Below are 18,206 nucleotides of genomic sequence, written 5' to 3'. Positions count from 1 at the left end.
ACACACACCCTCTCTCTAATCACCGTCCATTCTTGCTGAATCTCGGAATTCAAACCAAATCAACGGCCCGATCTCAATGCGTACAGACTCTGATGCGAAACATTCCACACTCGTATTTTAAACCCCCAAAAGTAGGACTATTATTATAATAATAATTATAATAAAAAAAACCCTTTGCCATGCCATTCCCCGTTATATTCATAGGAATCATTTCAACCCCATAAGAACCACCACATCGCATAACCAAAACAAAACACTCTCTCTCTCTCTCTTTCTCTCTTTCTTTCTTTCTTTTTTTCTCTGATGCGTTTCTACAAAAACACAACCTTTTAACTGTTTTTTCTTCTTCTTTGCTTGCTCCTTATTTCTTCCTTCGCCGAATCCTAGAATGTCCTCGTCGGGGTTCCCTGGCGGCGGTGGTGCGTCGGAGTTTTTCGCCGGGGTAGGTGGTTTCGGCGGCAGATCCATTCCGGCGGCCAGCATGAACAACCCCAACGCCGCCGCCTCCGCCACCAACAACAACCTCCACCCTCTCTACCGAACCCAACAACAACAACAACAACAACAACAACAGAACCTCCCCGCAATGTTTCTAGATCCTTCCTCGCAGATCGCCCAACGGCAAACACCAACCCTAATCGGTAAACGTACCCTAACCGAATTCCAAGCCTACAACCAAACCAACAACAACCCAAACCACGTCCTCTCCAACCTCCTGCTTCGTACCGTTAAGCCCCGAACCACTTTCTCCCATAACCATATGGACTTTCCCGTTCCTGAATTGCAAAGCCAAAACCTTTATGCCAACCAAACGCAGCGTTTTGGTGTTCCGTTACTTCACCAGCTCCGCCCTCAGCCCATTAATCTCCCCAACAACGGGCCCGTGCCCATGACAGGCCCAAATTTCGGCTACCGGAACTCGAATTTGGGTTTTCCACCAAACCAGAACCGGGTTCGTGTTTCTCCTCCTGTTTCTGTTCCGGTTCAGGTTCAGTCATCTGAACCGGAAAAGAAGATCATGGACCACAGGCTTCTTGAATTGGAGAAGCAGCTTCTGGAAGATAACGACGAAGAAGGAGAAGCAGATGCTGCGTCTGTGATAACCACGAGCGAGTGGTCCGAGACTTATCAGAATTTAATCAGTCCCGGTCCGGTTCAGAAACCGGTTTTGACGACCACGTCGCCCACTTCGTCGACGACGTCATCCACGTCATCTTCTTCCTCCGTGGCTTCGCCTGCTTCCGGATGCTCCAAGCAAACTCTCATGGAAGCCGCATCTGCAATTGTTGAAGGAAAACATGATGTTGCAGCGGAGATCCTCAACCGGTTGAACGGTGTGAACCGGAGTGATAGGTTAACGGATTGCATGGTTTCGGCGTTGAAATCGAGGATGAATCCGGGGGAGCATCCTCCGCCGGTGGCGGAGCTTTTCAGAAAGGAGCACGCCGAGTCGTCTCAGCTGCTTTTGGATAACTCAGTGTGCTTCAAGGTAGGGTTCATGGCGGCGAATTACGCGATTCTGGAAGCCGCATTTGAGGAGAAAACGGAGAATAACAGGTTCTGCGTGGTGGATTTTGAGATTGGAAAGGGAAAGCAGTATTTGCACCTCCTCAACGCGCTCTCGGCGCGTGACCAGAACGCGGTGGTGAAGATCGCGGCTGTGGCGGAGAACGGCGGCGAGGAGAGAGTGCGCGCCGTGGGAGACATGCTGAGTCTACTCGCGGAGAAGCTGAGGATCAGGTTCGAGTTCAAGATCGTCGCGACCCAGAAAATCACCGAGTTGACTCGCGAGTCGCTGGGATGCGAAGCGGACGAGGTTCTCATGGTGAACTTCGCGTTCAACCTGAACAAGATTCCCGACGAGAGCGTCTCCACGGAGAATCCTCGGGACGAGCTCCTGCGTCGCGTGAAGCGTCTGGCGCCGCGCGTGGTGACAATTGTGGAGCAGGAGATAAACGCGAACACGGCGCCGTTTTTGGCGCGCGTGGCGGAGACGCTGTCGTATTACGGCGCGTTGTTGGAGTCCATTGAGGCCACCACTGCAGGGAGAGAAAATAACAATAACAACCTAGACCGAGTCAGACTCGAGGAGGGACTGAGTCGAAAATTGCATAACTCGGTGGCGTGCGAAGGAAGAGATCGCGTGGAACGGTGTGAAGTGTTTGGAAAATGGCGCGCGCGTATGAGCATGGCGGGGTTCGAGTTAAAACCACTGAGTCAAAGCATGGCCGAGTCAATAAAATCGCGACTCACCACGGCCAACAACCGAGTCAACTCGGGACTGACTGTAAAAGAAGAGAACGGAGGGATTTGCTTTGGTTGGATGGGAAGAACACTCACGGTCGCATCTGCTTGGCGTTAACTCGGCTCGCTTTTTTTCCTTTTTTTTTTTAATTTGGTTCGGAATATTATTATATATCACATTGTTACTATATTTTAACGTCATCTAGAGATAATGGAAAGGCCATAGATTTGGAAAATGATTATTATTATTACTATTATTATTATTATTATTATAATTATATGATAAGAGGATGAAAAGAAAATCTCAAGGAAAGTCCCTTCTCTTGGTTCTACCAAACTAAAACCAATAAAGAAGTGTTTGGATTCCGAGAAGACTTATGTTACATTTATTGATGATTCGTCTATGTACTAGCTAATATGCTTCTTCTTTTTTATCATTATTTTTTTTTGGTTTATCATCTTCACTTGGGTGTGTGAAATGAGTTGGTTTGTGTTTGGTAGATAGCTGACTTGTGTGTGATACAATGGATTGGTTTGCCCTCGCATTACCGACAAATGAGGGCTCCACTTCTAGGCTGCAGTTTTGGGGGTTTAGTTGGACTTGGAACTTCCCTGTTATCCAATTCTGCTTCTAAATATGTAAGGTGTTCTAAAATATTAAAGATGTTATTTGCAACAAGTGTTTTCTGTAAGCGATTTTCAGTGACGCGATTCTTCCTTCTACAATTCTTTGTTTCGTTTTGGAGTTCACGCTACAGATCTTGTGAGTCCCAAACTTGAAAAGGGAAAAAAAAAAATGGATTCATAACGCGAAACGTTACGTTTTGTACCATGTATTAAAGATTTTGTTTCTACCGGAAAAAGCACCGAGATTATGATGGATACCGAAAAACATAAAGACTATGATGGATGCCCAATGAGCTATTAGGGTATTGGTTTGATCAATTGAGCTTTTTAAATTTTAATCATGTTACTGTTACTGTAATTAAGTGTCATGCTTTCTAAGTTTAATATGAGTTATATAATAATTTTGTATTTGAATTGAATTTTTTAGCATTTGAGTCAATAAACTTTAGACCCATCAATCCAATAAGAATCGAAAGAGTAAAGATCACCTATTTCATATTTGCCTGATGTACTTCAGGTTTTTATTATTATACATTTTAGTGTTACATATAGCGTTCTTGCAATGTTTGACTAAGCATAACTGTAAAAATGGATTGATGTGTATAAAAGGATGTTTTTTTTTCCTTTCTTTCTAAGTATAAGATAGTTGGAAAGTGTATTTTATGGTTGGATATGTAGAGAGGGATTCGAAATTGAGATATCTCTTATGGTGTGTTTGATTTTATCTTGAGTAGAACTAAAATTATGTTAAATATAGACATGCAAAAATTTCTTGTGGTAACGTTTTATTTTCACGTTTATTACGCACGTCATTAAATTGCAAGTTGTAGATGATTTATTCCTCGTAAAATCACGCGTCATACATATGAGAGATTGTATGTTCGAATAATCGTAGTGAAAATATTATTACATGGACATATTTAACATCACTTTTAATATGCTATTAATCTTAAAAAGATTGGTCAAATAGAATAAGATAAAGTCTTTTATACATTAGAGATTGCATGCTGAAATAATCACTTCTCTACAAGTCTTATTTAAACTTAGCAGCTTTTCCTACCTTATACTAGCTAGGGAGTCTTCTTCTGTCCCTGAAATTTTGATTATGAAAAAAAATTGAGATATCACTTTATAAAAACGTCACTTTATAAAAACACCTGTGGGACTGGTTGTCCACATCTCGAGTATGTTTAAATAAATGTCTTTGAGATTTTATACTACTGTAAAAGAAAACTTTTATATATGAAAAAAACTAATCATTATCTGCCTTTTATGATTGGTTAAAAATTTCAGAAAAATGCGTAACAAATGAAAAAGGTGAATTACTATTTATAGAAATCGTTTATTGCACTTGGTGGTGAACTGAACAATGTCTCAGCTACTTTGTGTTCGATCAGTGTTCTTCACTAGTCATGTTGGTTCTACCTTTTTGTCGTATTAGTGAGCTAGCCCTAAGTCCTCACCTTATATTCTCACAATTGCTTTATGTAATTCACAATTTGTTTGTAGTATAAAAAGATAAACTTAATCAAAGGGAAAAAGAAAGGGAATTTTTTTTAGAAAGATAAAAAATGCAGAGTAAGAAAGGTATTACGCTGCATTAGATAAGATGGAATGTCACGAGCATAGGTTTGCTGATTCTGTAACAGTGCAACGTTAAATTTGTTTCCATTGATTTCGCTAGGTAAAATCACCACAAAATTTCGAGTTGCTGGTTCTTGCAATTTGTCAATGCATGATAGAGGGAGACTTACCAAAATAATAGTACTCTTTTAAAAACAAGTTAATAATAATAATAATAATAATAATAATAATAATAATAATAATAATAATGATGATGATGCTTTGAAATTTTTGTATCACAGATGGATCGGATAGAAGGAATACCTATCATTGTGCTGTTGAAGGGTCTTTTATCGTGACAAAGGATTTTCTTTTCTTCCGTATCGAAGGATCTTCTTTCTATAGTTCCTTGTTTAAATCTTGGGTGCCTGATTGTCTGGAAAAATGATAAAAATACCTGTAAAAGATATTTCAATGCTTAAGTGAAAGTTCAACTTAGAGTTATTAAATGTATATAATGAGTATTTTAGAATGGATAAAAGACTTTATCTAGGATTTCACCCCTTTTTATACTGATTTTATTGGGCTTGGAGCCTATAGGCCTACACGTTTTGATTATCAATTGTGTAATATACTTCCTAATCATGTTTAGGTACTTCTAATTCAGTAATTACCCTTTAATAGGTTTATTGATGATAATCATGATTGAATGGTATCCGTTAGTCGCATCTATTACTATCAAGACATATTGTACGACATATGTGCATAATGGCCAAAGGGGGTATTCGGCCTGGGTGCATAGGGAGTATTCAATTTGGGTGTGTCAGGTATATCTCATCGACTTGAGTAGATACCAGTATAGAAATATGTTACTAAAGTAGATTTGTGTTTTTGCAAAAAACATGCATTTTTGTTGTCCTTAACCCCTAGAAGTATATATAGCAGTTAAAATGATTTTCTGACCATTTACAAACATCAAAATAATTTGTAGTAGCTTGCAAAAATTGTTTTTGTCCCAAGTTCAATAGTATTTGTTTTATTTTATTTTGCTACAAGAGATAATCATATTGGAGATGCTATCACATAGTATTAAATATGATGTTCCTCTTAGAAAAAATTTAAATTTAAATTTATCTTATTATGGGATACTAGTTTCATTAGTACCTAATTTAACAGTGCATGTTTTAGAACAACATTATTTTAGTAATTTGATTTTAAAAATATATTATTTTAATAAATCTCCCGCATGATGATACCTTATTTATTTCTTTTAAATTTTTAATAAATCAATTTGTCACTCTTTTAAATGAAATAAATGTTATAGCATGATTTCTTACCTTATAACTATATCCTTATCATTTGACTGGAAATAACGAATGCACAACACCATATTTTTTTTGTTACGAACAGAGAATTTTATTTATTACTAATTATTGGTATCAAAATTTTATTTACCTTTAATCTAAATAGGAGAACACCTTTTTTCTCCCACTGGGATAGGAGAACACTTAAATGTAAAGAAATTTTGGCTTATCATTTTTCGATTGTTGTGAGTACGGTTTACTTTTGAAGTGGAAATACTCCAAAAGGGGTTCTGTTGAAAGTTGAAGCTTCAAAGTTCAAAGTCTTTCTTTAAAAAAAAATAAAAATGCATGGGTTCACCATTCAGACACATGAAAATTTATTAATTTTTTAATGTTGTAAAAGGGAAAAAATTTGTTGATCTTTCTAATCGTTTTTCAGGAATCAATTTTTTCTTAGACGTATCTTTTCAAAGGATTTTCAACCAGGCATTATTACTGTGGGTCTAAAGTTTAAACTTTGTTCAAATTCGAAAAACATATTTCTTCTGGATAGGGGCTCAACTCTTTTAATTAACTGTTTAAACATTAAATAATTAACATCATATTAATATTAAATATCTTTTCTTTCACTTTGTACTTCTTCATATATATGCATTTTATTTTATTTTTCAAAAAATCACAAAGAAAAAAAATTGATTTACTTTTATTTATAAAAAAACATTTCCCTTTAATATATAGTCTTTCTTCTCACACGGGCTATTGAATCCGTTATTATATTAGTGGAATTATGGTAATAAAACTCCAAGATTTCCAAATAAATGGTAGTATATTGAATATCATTTGTGAAAGACAATTCATTCATACAATTATTCTGAGAAGGACAATTTGGTTAAAGTGTAAATTAAATTTCCACTGCCATTGTATCTTTATACAACATGGCTATAAATGCAAAACGATACCGAGGAAGTAATAGTGGGCATAAACAATAATAGCTAAAGGTAAACAATAAATATCAAAAAACCTAAAATTTCAAGAGGGGGGGGCAAATACCACACAATAATAAAAGCTGGCAAAGAAGTGGCGAAGGAGTATAAATATGACATTAATAACACTAGTTAAATGCATTTGATATGGTGGAGGAGAAAAATTGGGTACACTGTGGTGAAGAATAAGATTCGTTTTGATTGAGGTAATCACAAATTAATTAGCTAAAATTATGATGGTACTAGTAAGGTAGGAGCAATGATGGGAAAAAAAATGAGAAAAAAAAAATCAATGATGACCAAAGAATGTTGGATTTGATGGTCTAAAATGATAATGAGCAACATGTCACCCAAAAGCGGGGGAAGAAGCCTACCTGACTACCTCTGTCACTGAAAAAGGGAGGGGACTTCGAAGTTCGATGAGGCAGAAAAGTCAAAACCTTATAAAGATGATGAAATATTAGTATTAACCTACCTTCAACTTCTTTAATGATAATAAAGCTGCAAAGAGTTTTACTTCTCTCCACATAACTTTGTCGGTTTTTAAATGTGAATTTTCTACACATATATTATTATTTCTTACTTATATAATTTATTTGAGTATAATTTTTATTTGATGTGAAATTTTAATATATTCTATTTTTTTCTCAGGACTCTTTTATAATTTGGAATTGATGTGAGACTTTAATATGTTCTATTTCTTTTTTTATGACTCTTTCATCATGTCATATGAGACTTTCACTACAATTTTTTTTATTTTATAGTTTATTTTTCATGAGAGATAATTGTATTTAAACTAGACAAATTTATTATAAATAATAATTAAAAATTTAACACGAATTTATTAATAATTAATTTGGAGAGATTTGATTGATTAATTACGATTTATTTTTATGTTAAAAGTAAATTAAAGGTATTTTAAAATAGTTGTTGCACTTTACTCGGTGAACAAATTTTATATACTTTTGACTATGAACCGTAGAAATTGTTTCGAAAAGCTGTTAACCTTACATGATCAACTTTCCGTCAGAAGAGTCATATTGTTGGGTCACTTCTAAAGACTTTTGATTCTTAGAAGGATTAATTCTAATTTTTATCAAACATCTGTCATATGTTGTTGTTCAGGACAAATTTATGGCTGGAACAACGGAATCTTCTTTTTTTTTAAAAAAAATCTTTACAAAACAAACAGTGGATAGTACAACATAAAAGCATGGGAGAATAGGTGATGCTGATCAATAATAGAATTTTGGAAGAAAAAAAAACATAAAAAATGGCCATATTAGTCACTACCATGTTGCAACGAATAAAAAATATTATTTAAAGTCTGTGTTATACTCCATGTTTGTCTTGTGTTGTTTAAATTATTGATGGTGGCAACAAATAAAAAATATACCCTACACATGAAAGTGGTATAAAATATATTGAGCATATGAATAATTGGTAAACGTTATTCTAATTTAATAGTCTTAGAGTTTGAATTTTAAATATAATTAAAACTATATTAAATATTTAAGTAAAAAAATAAGATTATCTTTAATAAATAATACATGTGATGTGTAAAAAAAAATATTACATTTTTCTGATTTGTGTAGAGACGCTGTCTGTTTATATACAATAGAGCAACATTTAATAAGAGTGATTTAACTGGAAATATAATTGTTTAAATTAAGATATAAGAATCTGCTATGAATAAATTTGTAGTTGGAACAATAAATGCCAACTTGTTTGCGTAAGAAATCTTGGAAGCGCAGAAGAGCGTGTGGTGGTGAAGATATCAACACTTTTCTTTTTATTATCATTGAAGATATCAACACTTTAGTCAGTAGAACACAGAGGAGATAGCTAGGGAACCCAAACATGGTGCCATCAGCAACATCATAAGTTGATAACATACAAAGCCAGAGTTAATCTATGTGTTTTATACAACCTTAGAAATTTTTATTACCGTGTGTGTTTTAGAGTGGTTAATACTTAAGAATAACATTAAAAACTATTTAATTGTGGCATAATTATTAAAGAATTCATGTATATTTTTTAATCTATTAAGAAATTAATAGTTTTATAACTATTCTTGAGGTATGCTTTAATCCTGATAAATTTTTAAGCTGACTCAATTCATTTAATTTTTTTAATTAAAAATATGAGCATTCATAGTAAATATTTCTTGTTTTGCATTCGTAATTTGACCTTATAGGAGGTTTATAATTGCCACCATAACTAATATATATCAAAATAATACAATCAGATGTGTTTATTGTTTTGGGGAAAAATACATCTATCATAAAATTAGAATATATTAAGTGCATGCATGTTTGGTTGCGATTGTCTAACATGTGTATACATACTTTTTCTGCATTCTGCAGAATAAACAAATTGCAATTTTTATTTAAATAAATTCATTTGATATGATTTTAAAGAGAGAGATGCGTAATACACGCACCGAAGCTGTAAGTTTTATTATTTTTTTCCCCCACTTTTGATATGATGTAAAGTGGTGTTGTTTAGGCTAGAAAGACATTTCATCTCCTGGGAAAGACAACCCATCTAAAGCTAAAGTAATAAACATGGATAAAATTTTATTATATATCAAATCTAAGCTAATTAATTTTACATAGACTTATGATTTTTTTATGATTAGAGTTTCTGAAACTCATATAAACAAGAAAATTAAAACTCTTTGATTTGACATCAATATAGAAGTAAAATTTAATATAATACGCGAGGATAAAATTTATAACATGTTTCAAAATATCTTAATGTTTGTAATTCAAAAATTAGAATTAGTTTTTTTTACAAGGTTCTCCTACACATTTGAAATGTAAAGATTAATCTACATATGATTTATTTAGTTGATGTGTTTTCCCACAAACTCTGGCTACTTGTATAATAATATCCTAACTATAAATTCTAGTTTTAATATAATTATTTTAAAATAAAATAGTAGTGTTTTCTCTCAATCCATATTTTTATATTTTTTAATTTATTTTATTTGTAACCTCACATCTTTCAGGTGTAAGATTAATTCTTATATGGGATATGTCCTCCCAACAAAGAACTTTTTATTATCTTGATATTGACATATAGTTTGAAACACTTACGGTAAGATGACATATAGCCTAGATGTGGTACAGGACAACAAGAGAATTCACAGCTAGAGTAATTGTTTTTTCACACCCCTTTTTCAGTCTTTTTTGTAGCTTTTTCATGATATGTTCATGAAACAAATTCTTAAATATATCAAAATAATTTACACTAGGTACTTAGGTAGTACGTAAAATCTACAATATAGTTCATTACACTACAATATATAGTCCATCTACATATTGTCACTTTGTATTATTATTATTATTATTATTATTATTATTATTATTATTATGCCCTCTCTTTTTCTGGTTCATAGGATTGGCCATGAACTACAGTTGATTAGCAGGACATGCAAGGGTATGAAGTTGATAGCTGCAAAAAGAATACTGTGAGCCTTTTCTCCTCAACTTAAGTTGGCTGGTTACTAACTACCAATTTATTTGAGGTAGAGTATGGTAATTAATCAAATCAATTAGAAATGTATTAGGCATATTCATTACGATCGACCATCTAATTATTTAAGCTTTTTTTCTTTTATAAAGAAAAATGAGGGAAAAAGTGATATATATTACAGTAACATCAGCCACATAGCTGGCACTGAGTTTTTTTTTATTTTTTTATTTCACCGTTAATTAGCCTGTCTCATAATGATCAATTTTCCATACAAAAGTATATGCATCTAATTAATCAAGTATGGCATATATAGTTAGACAGATAATTTTGTACTTTAAATAAAAGATCAGAAATTTAATTCTCAGCTTCATATATATGAATAAAACAAAAAATCAATCTCTTTAAGAGATATTCGAAGTTTACATAATAATAGTTGATTACATCATTTTTTTTTCAGATTTTTATTGAATTAAATTAATTTTATATGATTATATCACTTCTAAATTCTAATCTTAACCTTGGTTAGCATCTAACTTATTTTTTTTATATATAAAAAAATACTTGGCCAACGTGGTCATGTAGGCTTTCAGCTCCATAACCTTTCAAACTTTTGGGCCTTTCAACTATATGGGCCTTTACTCTAGATATTGGTCCCACTAAACCACAACCTAAACTCACAAGTGTGTTTTGAAAAGAAAAAACAAAACAGAACCTTTTATTGTTTTGTCCTCTCATTTGTGTGGCCATGTGGGATTTTGCTCTCTGCCCCTTTAATTTTTTTTTTCAAATTAATTCGTATTCTCATTTTTCTTGGATAATTTGTTTTTTTTTAAGTTTTTTATATTTACCGAAACTTATGACTTTCTACTAGTGATGTTTTATGTGTCATAACGGAATATCTTGTGTTCAGATATTTGTGATAAGGAGATATTGAAATAAGTTACATAATTTCTACTGAGTTAATTTTAATTTTTTTTTGTCTGTCACGTAATGTAATATACGGTGATGCATTATTATAATTTATATGACACTTTTCTGTATGTGAATATTTGTAAAAAGATTTACTAAAAAGTGAATCCTTATATATAAAAGGAAGGAAGTGTTGCATAATCATTTTCCCGCCTAAAATGAGGATATGACAGGAAATTTATTATAATGGCTGATAATAAAAAAATTATTTTTTTTAATGAAATCATTTAAGGTGCACACATGTATTGGAATCAAGTACATTTATCTTCTCAATAACTTTGTGACTCTTCATTCTCCATGTTGCATTAATGATGATTGTTAATAACACCCCTAGGGAATGAAAGAAGGAAATAATATCTTTTTAATTCTCTTCTTTTATATATACATATGGTGTAGGTATTGTTATTCATTGAGTATGTATTGGTAACCTTCATTCTGGTATGATTGTTTGCGTTCTACTTTTTTAAAAAATGTGTTCAATGGTAGGCATGAAAAATGTTATATATGTGACTTTTAATACATTTTGGAAAAGTGTCAAATGTTATAATTACATAAAGGAACCAGAAAGACTAATGAGTTGGGTAATAACGAAGAAAAAACAAAATTTTAATATACAATGGAATTTTAATTAAAAAAGTAAAATATATTATTAAAGGAGAAGGAAAAATTCTTGAATTTTAATGAGTAAATTTTATTATTAAATATATAAATATTATTATGACTATTTATGTAACACATTATTAGTATGCATTTTCAAATATTTAAACTAAAATCACTATTTGATTAATTATTTTAAAATTTATTAATTTATTAATGTGAGAAGTTAGTAATTCGTAATTATCCACATCAAAAAAGTAGTTCGTGAATTATAGAATTTTCTATTTTTATGTGTAACCTATTTAGAGATTAAGAGATAAGTAAATGTATAATTGATAAATGAGTAATTAATATAATATGAACTTTGTGAATAATAAATAAATAAATAAAATATTTTTTTTTAAAAAAAATCCGACATTTATTTTATATTTTGGAATCTAGAGTAAAATGTAATCCTCTTAGACACTGCTTGATTCATTTCATCTTTGACTAAATTTGAGTGAAAAATTTTAAAATTTAGTGTGCATCACACACGTCTATATTTTATTTTAATTCAAATATTTTATTTTTTTTTACTTTCATTTCTTATCATTTCACCTCTACCAAAATCACCCTTAATATCTTATATTGAAAAAAAAATGTAATCAATTTAATATCACAATTTATGAATAACTAAACTAATTTATTCGTGTTATTATAATAAGAATAGGATAACCAGTACTTTATGGGAATAATTTATCGAGGAAATATGCATATTAAGATGATAGTCATTTTGAAGTTATTTTACATATAAATTAAAATATTAAATAGTCTTAAAGCAAGTGAAGCCCCTCTTATTTATTTATTTATGAGGTTTGCTAGCTTTTTCCTCTTATTTATCTATTTATGAGGTTTGTCAACATGCATATTTTTTAGAAGTTAAGAATATGTATTTTAAGGAAATTTAGTTAGCAAATCCCTTTATTTATTTATTTATTTTAATAATAATGTTGTAAATAAAACCTCATGAAACCAAAACCTCATCTTGAGTCTCTTTCTCTTTCGCACTCTGCTTCAAAGCCGCAAATGTTGTCTCTCAGGCTGACCTCTTTCACCCACCTCTTCTCCCCGCCCTCTTCCGCCGTCATCTCTCGCCGCTCCCCGGCGATTCTGAGGCGGCGCCACCACCCCCTTCCATGGTCACTCGCGGCGTCGTTCTCGGCCCAGAGCTCGGCGGCGGAGACCCAGGACCGAGTTGAGAACTCGAAGAACCGAGTCACCGAGCGAGTCATAACGCCAAGGTCACAGGACTTTAATGCGTGGTACCTCGATATCATAGCCAATGCTGAGTTGGCCGATTACGGTCCGGTTCGCGGCACCATGGTTATTCGTCCCTACGGTTACGCCATTTGGGAAGCCATTCAGGTTCCTTCTCAAATTCTCGCCACGTGTCCTTTTTCTTTTCAATTTGTGTAGTTTTCATTTATTTGTTTCTGTGTGCGCAGGAGTATTTGAATGTGAAGTTCAAGGAGACCGGACATAGTAACATGTATTTTCCGCAGGTAAAAGTTAACAACCATAATTAATTAATGATTATTTATTGGATTAGGGTGTCTTTGGTTAAACAGTTTAATTAAGGACTTATTGATATAAGCTTATACAAGCTTCACTGCGTGAAGCTTATTGATACGAGCTTATGGAAAATGCGTATTTTTTAAAGAGCTGATGTGAACTTTTTGAAGTGGCTTATGACTTTCCTTAAAGCCCTTTTAAGCGTGAAAGGAGAAGGGAAGGGAGGGCTTAAGGGTGAAGGAAGGGAGGGAGAGGTCATGGGTTCGAATTCCCCACCTACATCTAACAACAACAACAACAACAACAACGCCTTATCCCACTAGGTGGGGTCGGCTACATGGATCAACTTCCGCCATAATGTTCTATCAAGTACCATACTTCTATCCAAACCATTAATTTCGAGATCTTTTTTTATAACCTCTCTTATAGTCTTTTTGGGTCTTCCTCTGCCTCGAATTGTTTGTCTTCTCTCCATTTGGTCTACTCTCCTCACTACAGAGTCTACCGGTCTTCTCTCTACATGCCCAAACCCCCTAAGTTTATTTTCCACCATCTTCTCTACAATAGGCGCTACTCCAACCCTCTCTCTAATAGCTTCGTTTCTAATTTTATCCTGTCGAGTCTTACCACACATCCACCGCAACATCCTCATATCCGCTACACCTACTTTATTCTCATGTTGGCTCTTGACCGCCCAACATTCTGTTCCGTACAAAATCGCCGGTCTTACCGCAGTCCGATAAAACTTTCCCTTTAACTTGATCGATACCTTTGTATCACATAACACCCCCGATGCTTTTCTCCATTTCATCCATCCTGCTTGAATGCGATGATTCACATCCCCTTCAATTTCCCCATCATCCTGTATTACAGACCCAAGATATTTAAACCGTGTGACTTGAGGTAAATTTTTTTTTCCAGAAATAGTTATAAGAAAAGGTAAAATTAAGCTCTTTCCGTAAGTTAAAATTAACTTAAGCATAATTTAAAACCAGCTTTTGGAGAACCTAAAGTGAACGATTTTCTATAGAAGTATATAAGTTGATTTAAGACTTAGTTCATTTTACTTTCATATTTTCTTCTTCTATAAGTGCTTACTGAAAAATTTATCCTAACGCTGCCTAAATTAAATTGTTTACCCCAACGTTTCCCCGTCCTATGCCACTTTCATGAGTCAAAATAAACTCAGTATAAGCTCTTTTAAATGTTTCCTTAGTGATATATTTGTCTAAAATTTATGCAAGTATTTCTATTGTATCATTAATAGTTGAGAGAATGATTGTGAAGGGGTTGGAGTTGGAATGTTTATTACCAGTGTGCCGATATTAAATTTGATGTCAAAAACTAATGGCTCTGCAAAGTGAAATCTTGATAATGGGGCATATAAGAATGTGCCCACAATATGAAATTATTGTACTATCATTTTGATGCTTTTTTTAAATCTGTTCTGCAGTTTATCCCATACTCATTTATAGAGAAAGAAGCAAGTCATGTTGAGGGTTTTAGTCCTGAGTTAGCACTAGTTACAATTGGGGGTGGAAAGGAACTTGAAGAGAAACTCGTGGTATGTATGCTCTTCAGTTGTTTGTTACAACTGCTTTCATGTGTGTGTTTTTCGGTGTTTGTTGTGATATATGAGATGAATTGAAGTGATTAATCATCTGTAATATTGATTGAAAAGCTGTGACCTAAGGTTTTGTCTTTGAATTTTGCACTTGTTGAGGCTGTGGCAGGTTCGGCCTACAAGTGAAACCATTGTGAATCATATGTTTACTCAATGGATCCATAGCTACCGTGATCTTCCTCTCATGATTAATCAGGTAATGCTGTTGAGAGTTTATTTGTGAGCAAGAACTTGCTTTGTTGAATGATGGGACAATTTTTCTAACTTGCTTTCAGTGGGCAAACGTGACAAGATGGGAGATGCGCACTAAACCATTTGTGAGAACTCTTGAATTTCTTTGGCAAGAAGGACATACTGCTCATGCAACTCTAGAAGAGGCAGAAAAAGAGGTCCACATCTTTTCTGTCAAGATGATAAATCTTTACTAGTATAATTGCATAATCTTAGTGACGATATTCTGTTCAACTGCAGGCTATACAGATGATTGACATCTATACCAGATTTGCGTATGAGCAAGCTGCAATACCAGTTATTACAGGTCGAAAATCTAAAGTGGAAACATTTGCCGGTGCTTGCAAGACCTATACGATTGAGGCTATGATGGGTGATAAGAAAGCATTACAAGCAGGAACCAGTCATAACCTTGGGCAAAACTTTGCCCGTGCCTTTGGAACACAGGTCTGATGTACTTATATATATATATATATATTTTTTTTTTTTTTTCTTTTAAATATTAATATAATCCTTTTAATGAGGATGCAGTTGATCAAAATGTGTTCTTGTGCAGTTCACAGATGAAAATGGGTTAAGGGAATATGTTTGGCAGACATCATGGGCAATTAGTACACGTTTTGTTGGTGGTATCATCATGACACATGGAGATGACGCAGGCCTAATGCTTCCCCCAAAGATTGCACCAATACAGGTACATTTGGATGCTATTGATGTCTTAACCTTGATGTGTAGACACCATTAGTTAAATTTTGCTGTTGAAAGTTGGAATACTTTGCTCCTTGGTCAGGCAAATATGAAAATAAAGGGAATGCTTACTTAAAATGAAAAAGACTCTTCTACTCCGAAGTCCAAACTCCTACATGCAGATACAGGATTATGTTCCATGCCTGTACTTTTATATTGTAATTTAAATAAATTATAAGTTTTTCATTTTTGACAAAATCATGGTGTGTGTTGCCTGGTTAGGTGGTAATTGTACCCATTTGGAAGAAGGATGATGAAAAAGAGGCAGTTCTAAATGCAGCATCATCTGTAAAAGATGTTCTTCAAAGATCTGGGATTAAAGTTAAACTTGACGACTCAGATCAAAGAACTCCTGGATGGAAATTCAATTTCTGGGAAATGAAGGTTTGTTTTTAAACTTGAATGGAAATTCAATTTCTGGGACCAAATAATGCGCATTGCTTTGGCTCATGCTGCAGGATCTTATCCTGTTTGAGTGTCTGATTATATTTATATCATTTACTTCATATTTAGGGAGTTCCTCTTAGAATTGAAATTGGTCCTCGTGATGTGGCTAGTGGAAGTGTGGTGATATCCAGGAGAGATATCCCTGGGAAGCAAGGGAAAGTGTTTGGAATCTCTATGGAGCCTTTAAATTTGGAGGCTTATGTTAAAGACAAGTTGGATGAAATACAGTCATCTCTTTTGGAAAGGGCAATTGCATTTCGAGACAGGTTCATTCCTTTAATGCTACTTTTAGCCTGGAACTCCTTAACATAACCTTGTCTAACATGCGTTGAATTGATTTTTTCAAAATAATCTCATTTATTTATTGATAATAGTCACATTAATCATCTTTCCTGAATTGAAGAATGTTAATGGTAGCAAAATGCATAATCTTGGGTTCTGTCAAAACAATGTTGTACTTTGCTTGGATAATTTCCACGGGTAAACTTTTGCCTTGATTTTGGCTTCAGTAACAAATATATGGTTTGAGTTTGGTATGGTTCTAGGCTTCTAGCCAAAGTTCAGATCTTACCTCTAAATAAGATATCTGCACCTTGTATTACTGTACTGACCAAACCAAGTCCCTCTACTAGAACTTCATCAAGAGCTGTTTCTAATGCTTTGGTGTTGACAATAACTATTCTAATCTCTTCTAAATCGGCTACCAATTGGAATGAGGGTTTCCTATATTTATTAAAATGTTCCACTTCCTACAAATGGTTTCCATAAAATCATATAAATTATAGACTAATAAAAGGTTAATGCAGTCAAACTCAATGGCTTCTTGCCTTTCCTTAAGTTATTAAGGTTCATTTTTTTAATTTTTTGTTTTCATGTTATGCTGATTCAATTGCACACATGTTCTTGGCTTCACTGGCAAACAGTCAAATTGATATGCATGGTTTTTCTCTTGCAGTAATATTGTAGATGTGAGCACATATGATGATCTTAAAGCAGCAATATCACAAGGCAAATGGGCAAGGGGCCCTTGGTCTGCAAGGTTGTCCCCCCCCCCCCGCTTAATTTTTTGCTATTAATATGTTTTGATGTTGAAATTGTACCTTCCAAGATGTTTAGACAAGGAACATAATTAATTCACAGCTCTGATATCAAAACTTTACACAATTTTACAGTGATGAAGATGAGTTAACAGTAAAAGAGGAGACTGGAGCAACAATTAGGTGTTTTCCTTTTGAACAGCCACAAGGGGTTAAAAGGTGCTTGATGACCTGCAATCCTGCTGAAGAAGTGGCTATTTTTGCCAAATCTTACTAAATCTGCAAGGTTTCTTATTCTTTGAAGTCCCGAATAATATGATCTGCAAAGCGGGTACTTGTACTTAATTTTTGTTTAAATTTTTACTTTTTTGAATAGTCAATTTCTTGTTTTAACTTAGGCAAGTTAGTACAAAAAACACGTAATATATTGATTCAGAACTTCAATTTATCATTGTTTAGAAAAATAATTGAGATGGTAAATGTTGAAGGATTTCTATTACTTTAGTTTGATGAAATCTCTGTAATCTATGAATGCTTTGTTATAATTTATCTTATTTACTAGTAACTTTCTGCCTCCGTGAAAGAGTATCATCCGCTTATGTTCTTGCAATAAAACTTTAGCTTAATACCTTGACTTGTTGTTTTTAAATAATATCTATATTTTTTGTTGCTTTGTTAAAGGAAATCCACTAAAATGTTGCAAATGGATGGATATAGGCAACTCGGACTTTTCACTTTTGTATCATCCTCATCCTTGTGGCACTTGTATAGGCGTACTTGTTTGATGCAGATATTTTATTCT

At 33.5% G+C, this 18,206-nt stretch overlaps 2 protein-coding genes across 2 annotated transcripts; both read left to right on the top strand.

The window, feature by feature from the left end:
• The first annotated feature begins 219 nt into the window (after window positions 1-219).
• On the top strand, window positions 220-2,616 carry LOC114390164 (scarecrow-like protein 8). Its single transcript, XM_028350866.1, has one exon. It carries the CDS (start codon window positions 389-391, stop codon window positions 2,360-2,362), a length of 1,974 nt encoding a protein of 657 aa, XP_028206667.1. The 5' UTR covers window positions 220-388; the 3' UTR covers window positions 2,363-2,616.
• A 10,167-nt stretch (window positions 2,617-12,783) lies between these two features.
• LOC114391262 (proline--tRNA ligase, chloroplastic/mitochondrial-like) lies at window positions 12,784-17,987 on the top strand. Its single transcript, XM_028352328.1, has 11 exons — window positions 12,784-13,171; window positions 13,252-13,308; window positions 14,772-14,882; window positions 15,052-15,138; window positions 15,218-15,331; window positions 15,414-15,620; window positions 15,730-15,867; window positions 16,143-16,304; window positions 16,434-16,633; window positions 17,323-17,406; window positions 17,540-17,987. The coding sequence occupies exons 1-11, from the start codon at window positions 12,833-12,835 to the stop codon at window positions 17,679-17,681; spliced, it is 1,641 nt and encodes a 546-aa protein (XP_028208129.1). The 5' UTR covers window positions 12,784-12,832; the 3' UTR covers window positions 17,682-17,987.
• Window positions 17,988-18,206: the final 219 nt, after the last annotated feature.

This window comes from Glycine soja, chromosome 16, assembly GCF_004193775.1.
Source record: "Glycine soja cultivar W05 chromosome 16, ASM419377v2, whole genome shotgun sequence".
Classification (NCBI taxonomy): domain Eukaryota; kingdom Viridiplantae; phylum Streptophyta; class Magnoliopsida; order Fabales; family Fabaceae; genus Glycine; species Glycine soja.
This window is presented reverse-complemented; position numbering and strand designations above follow the sequence as displayed.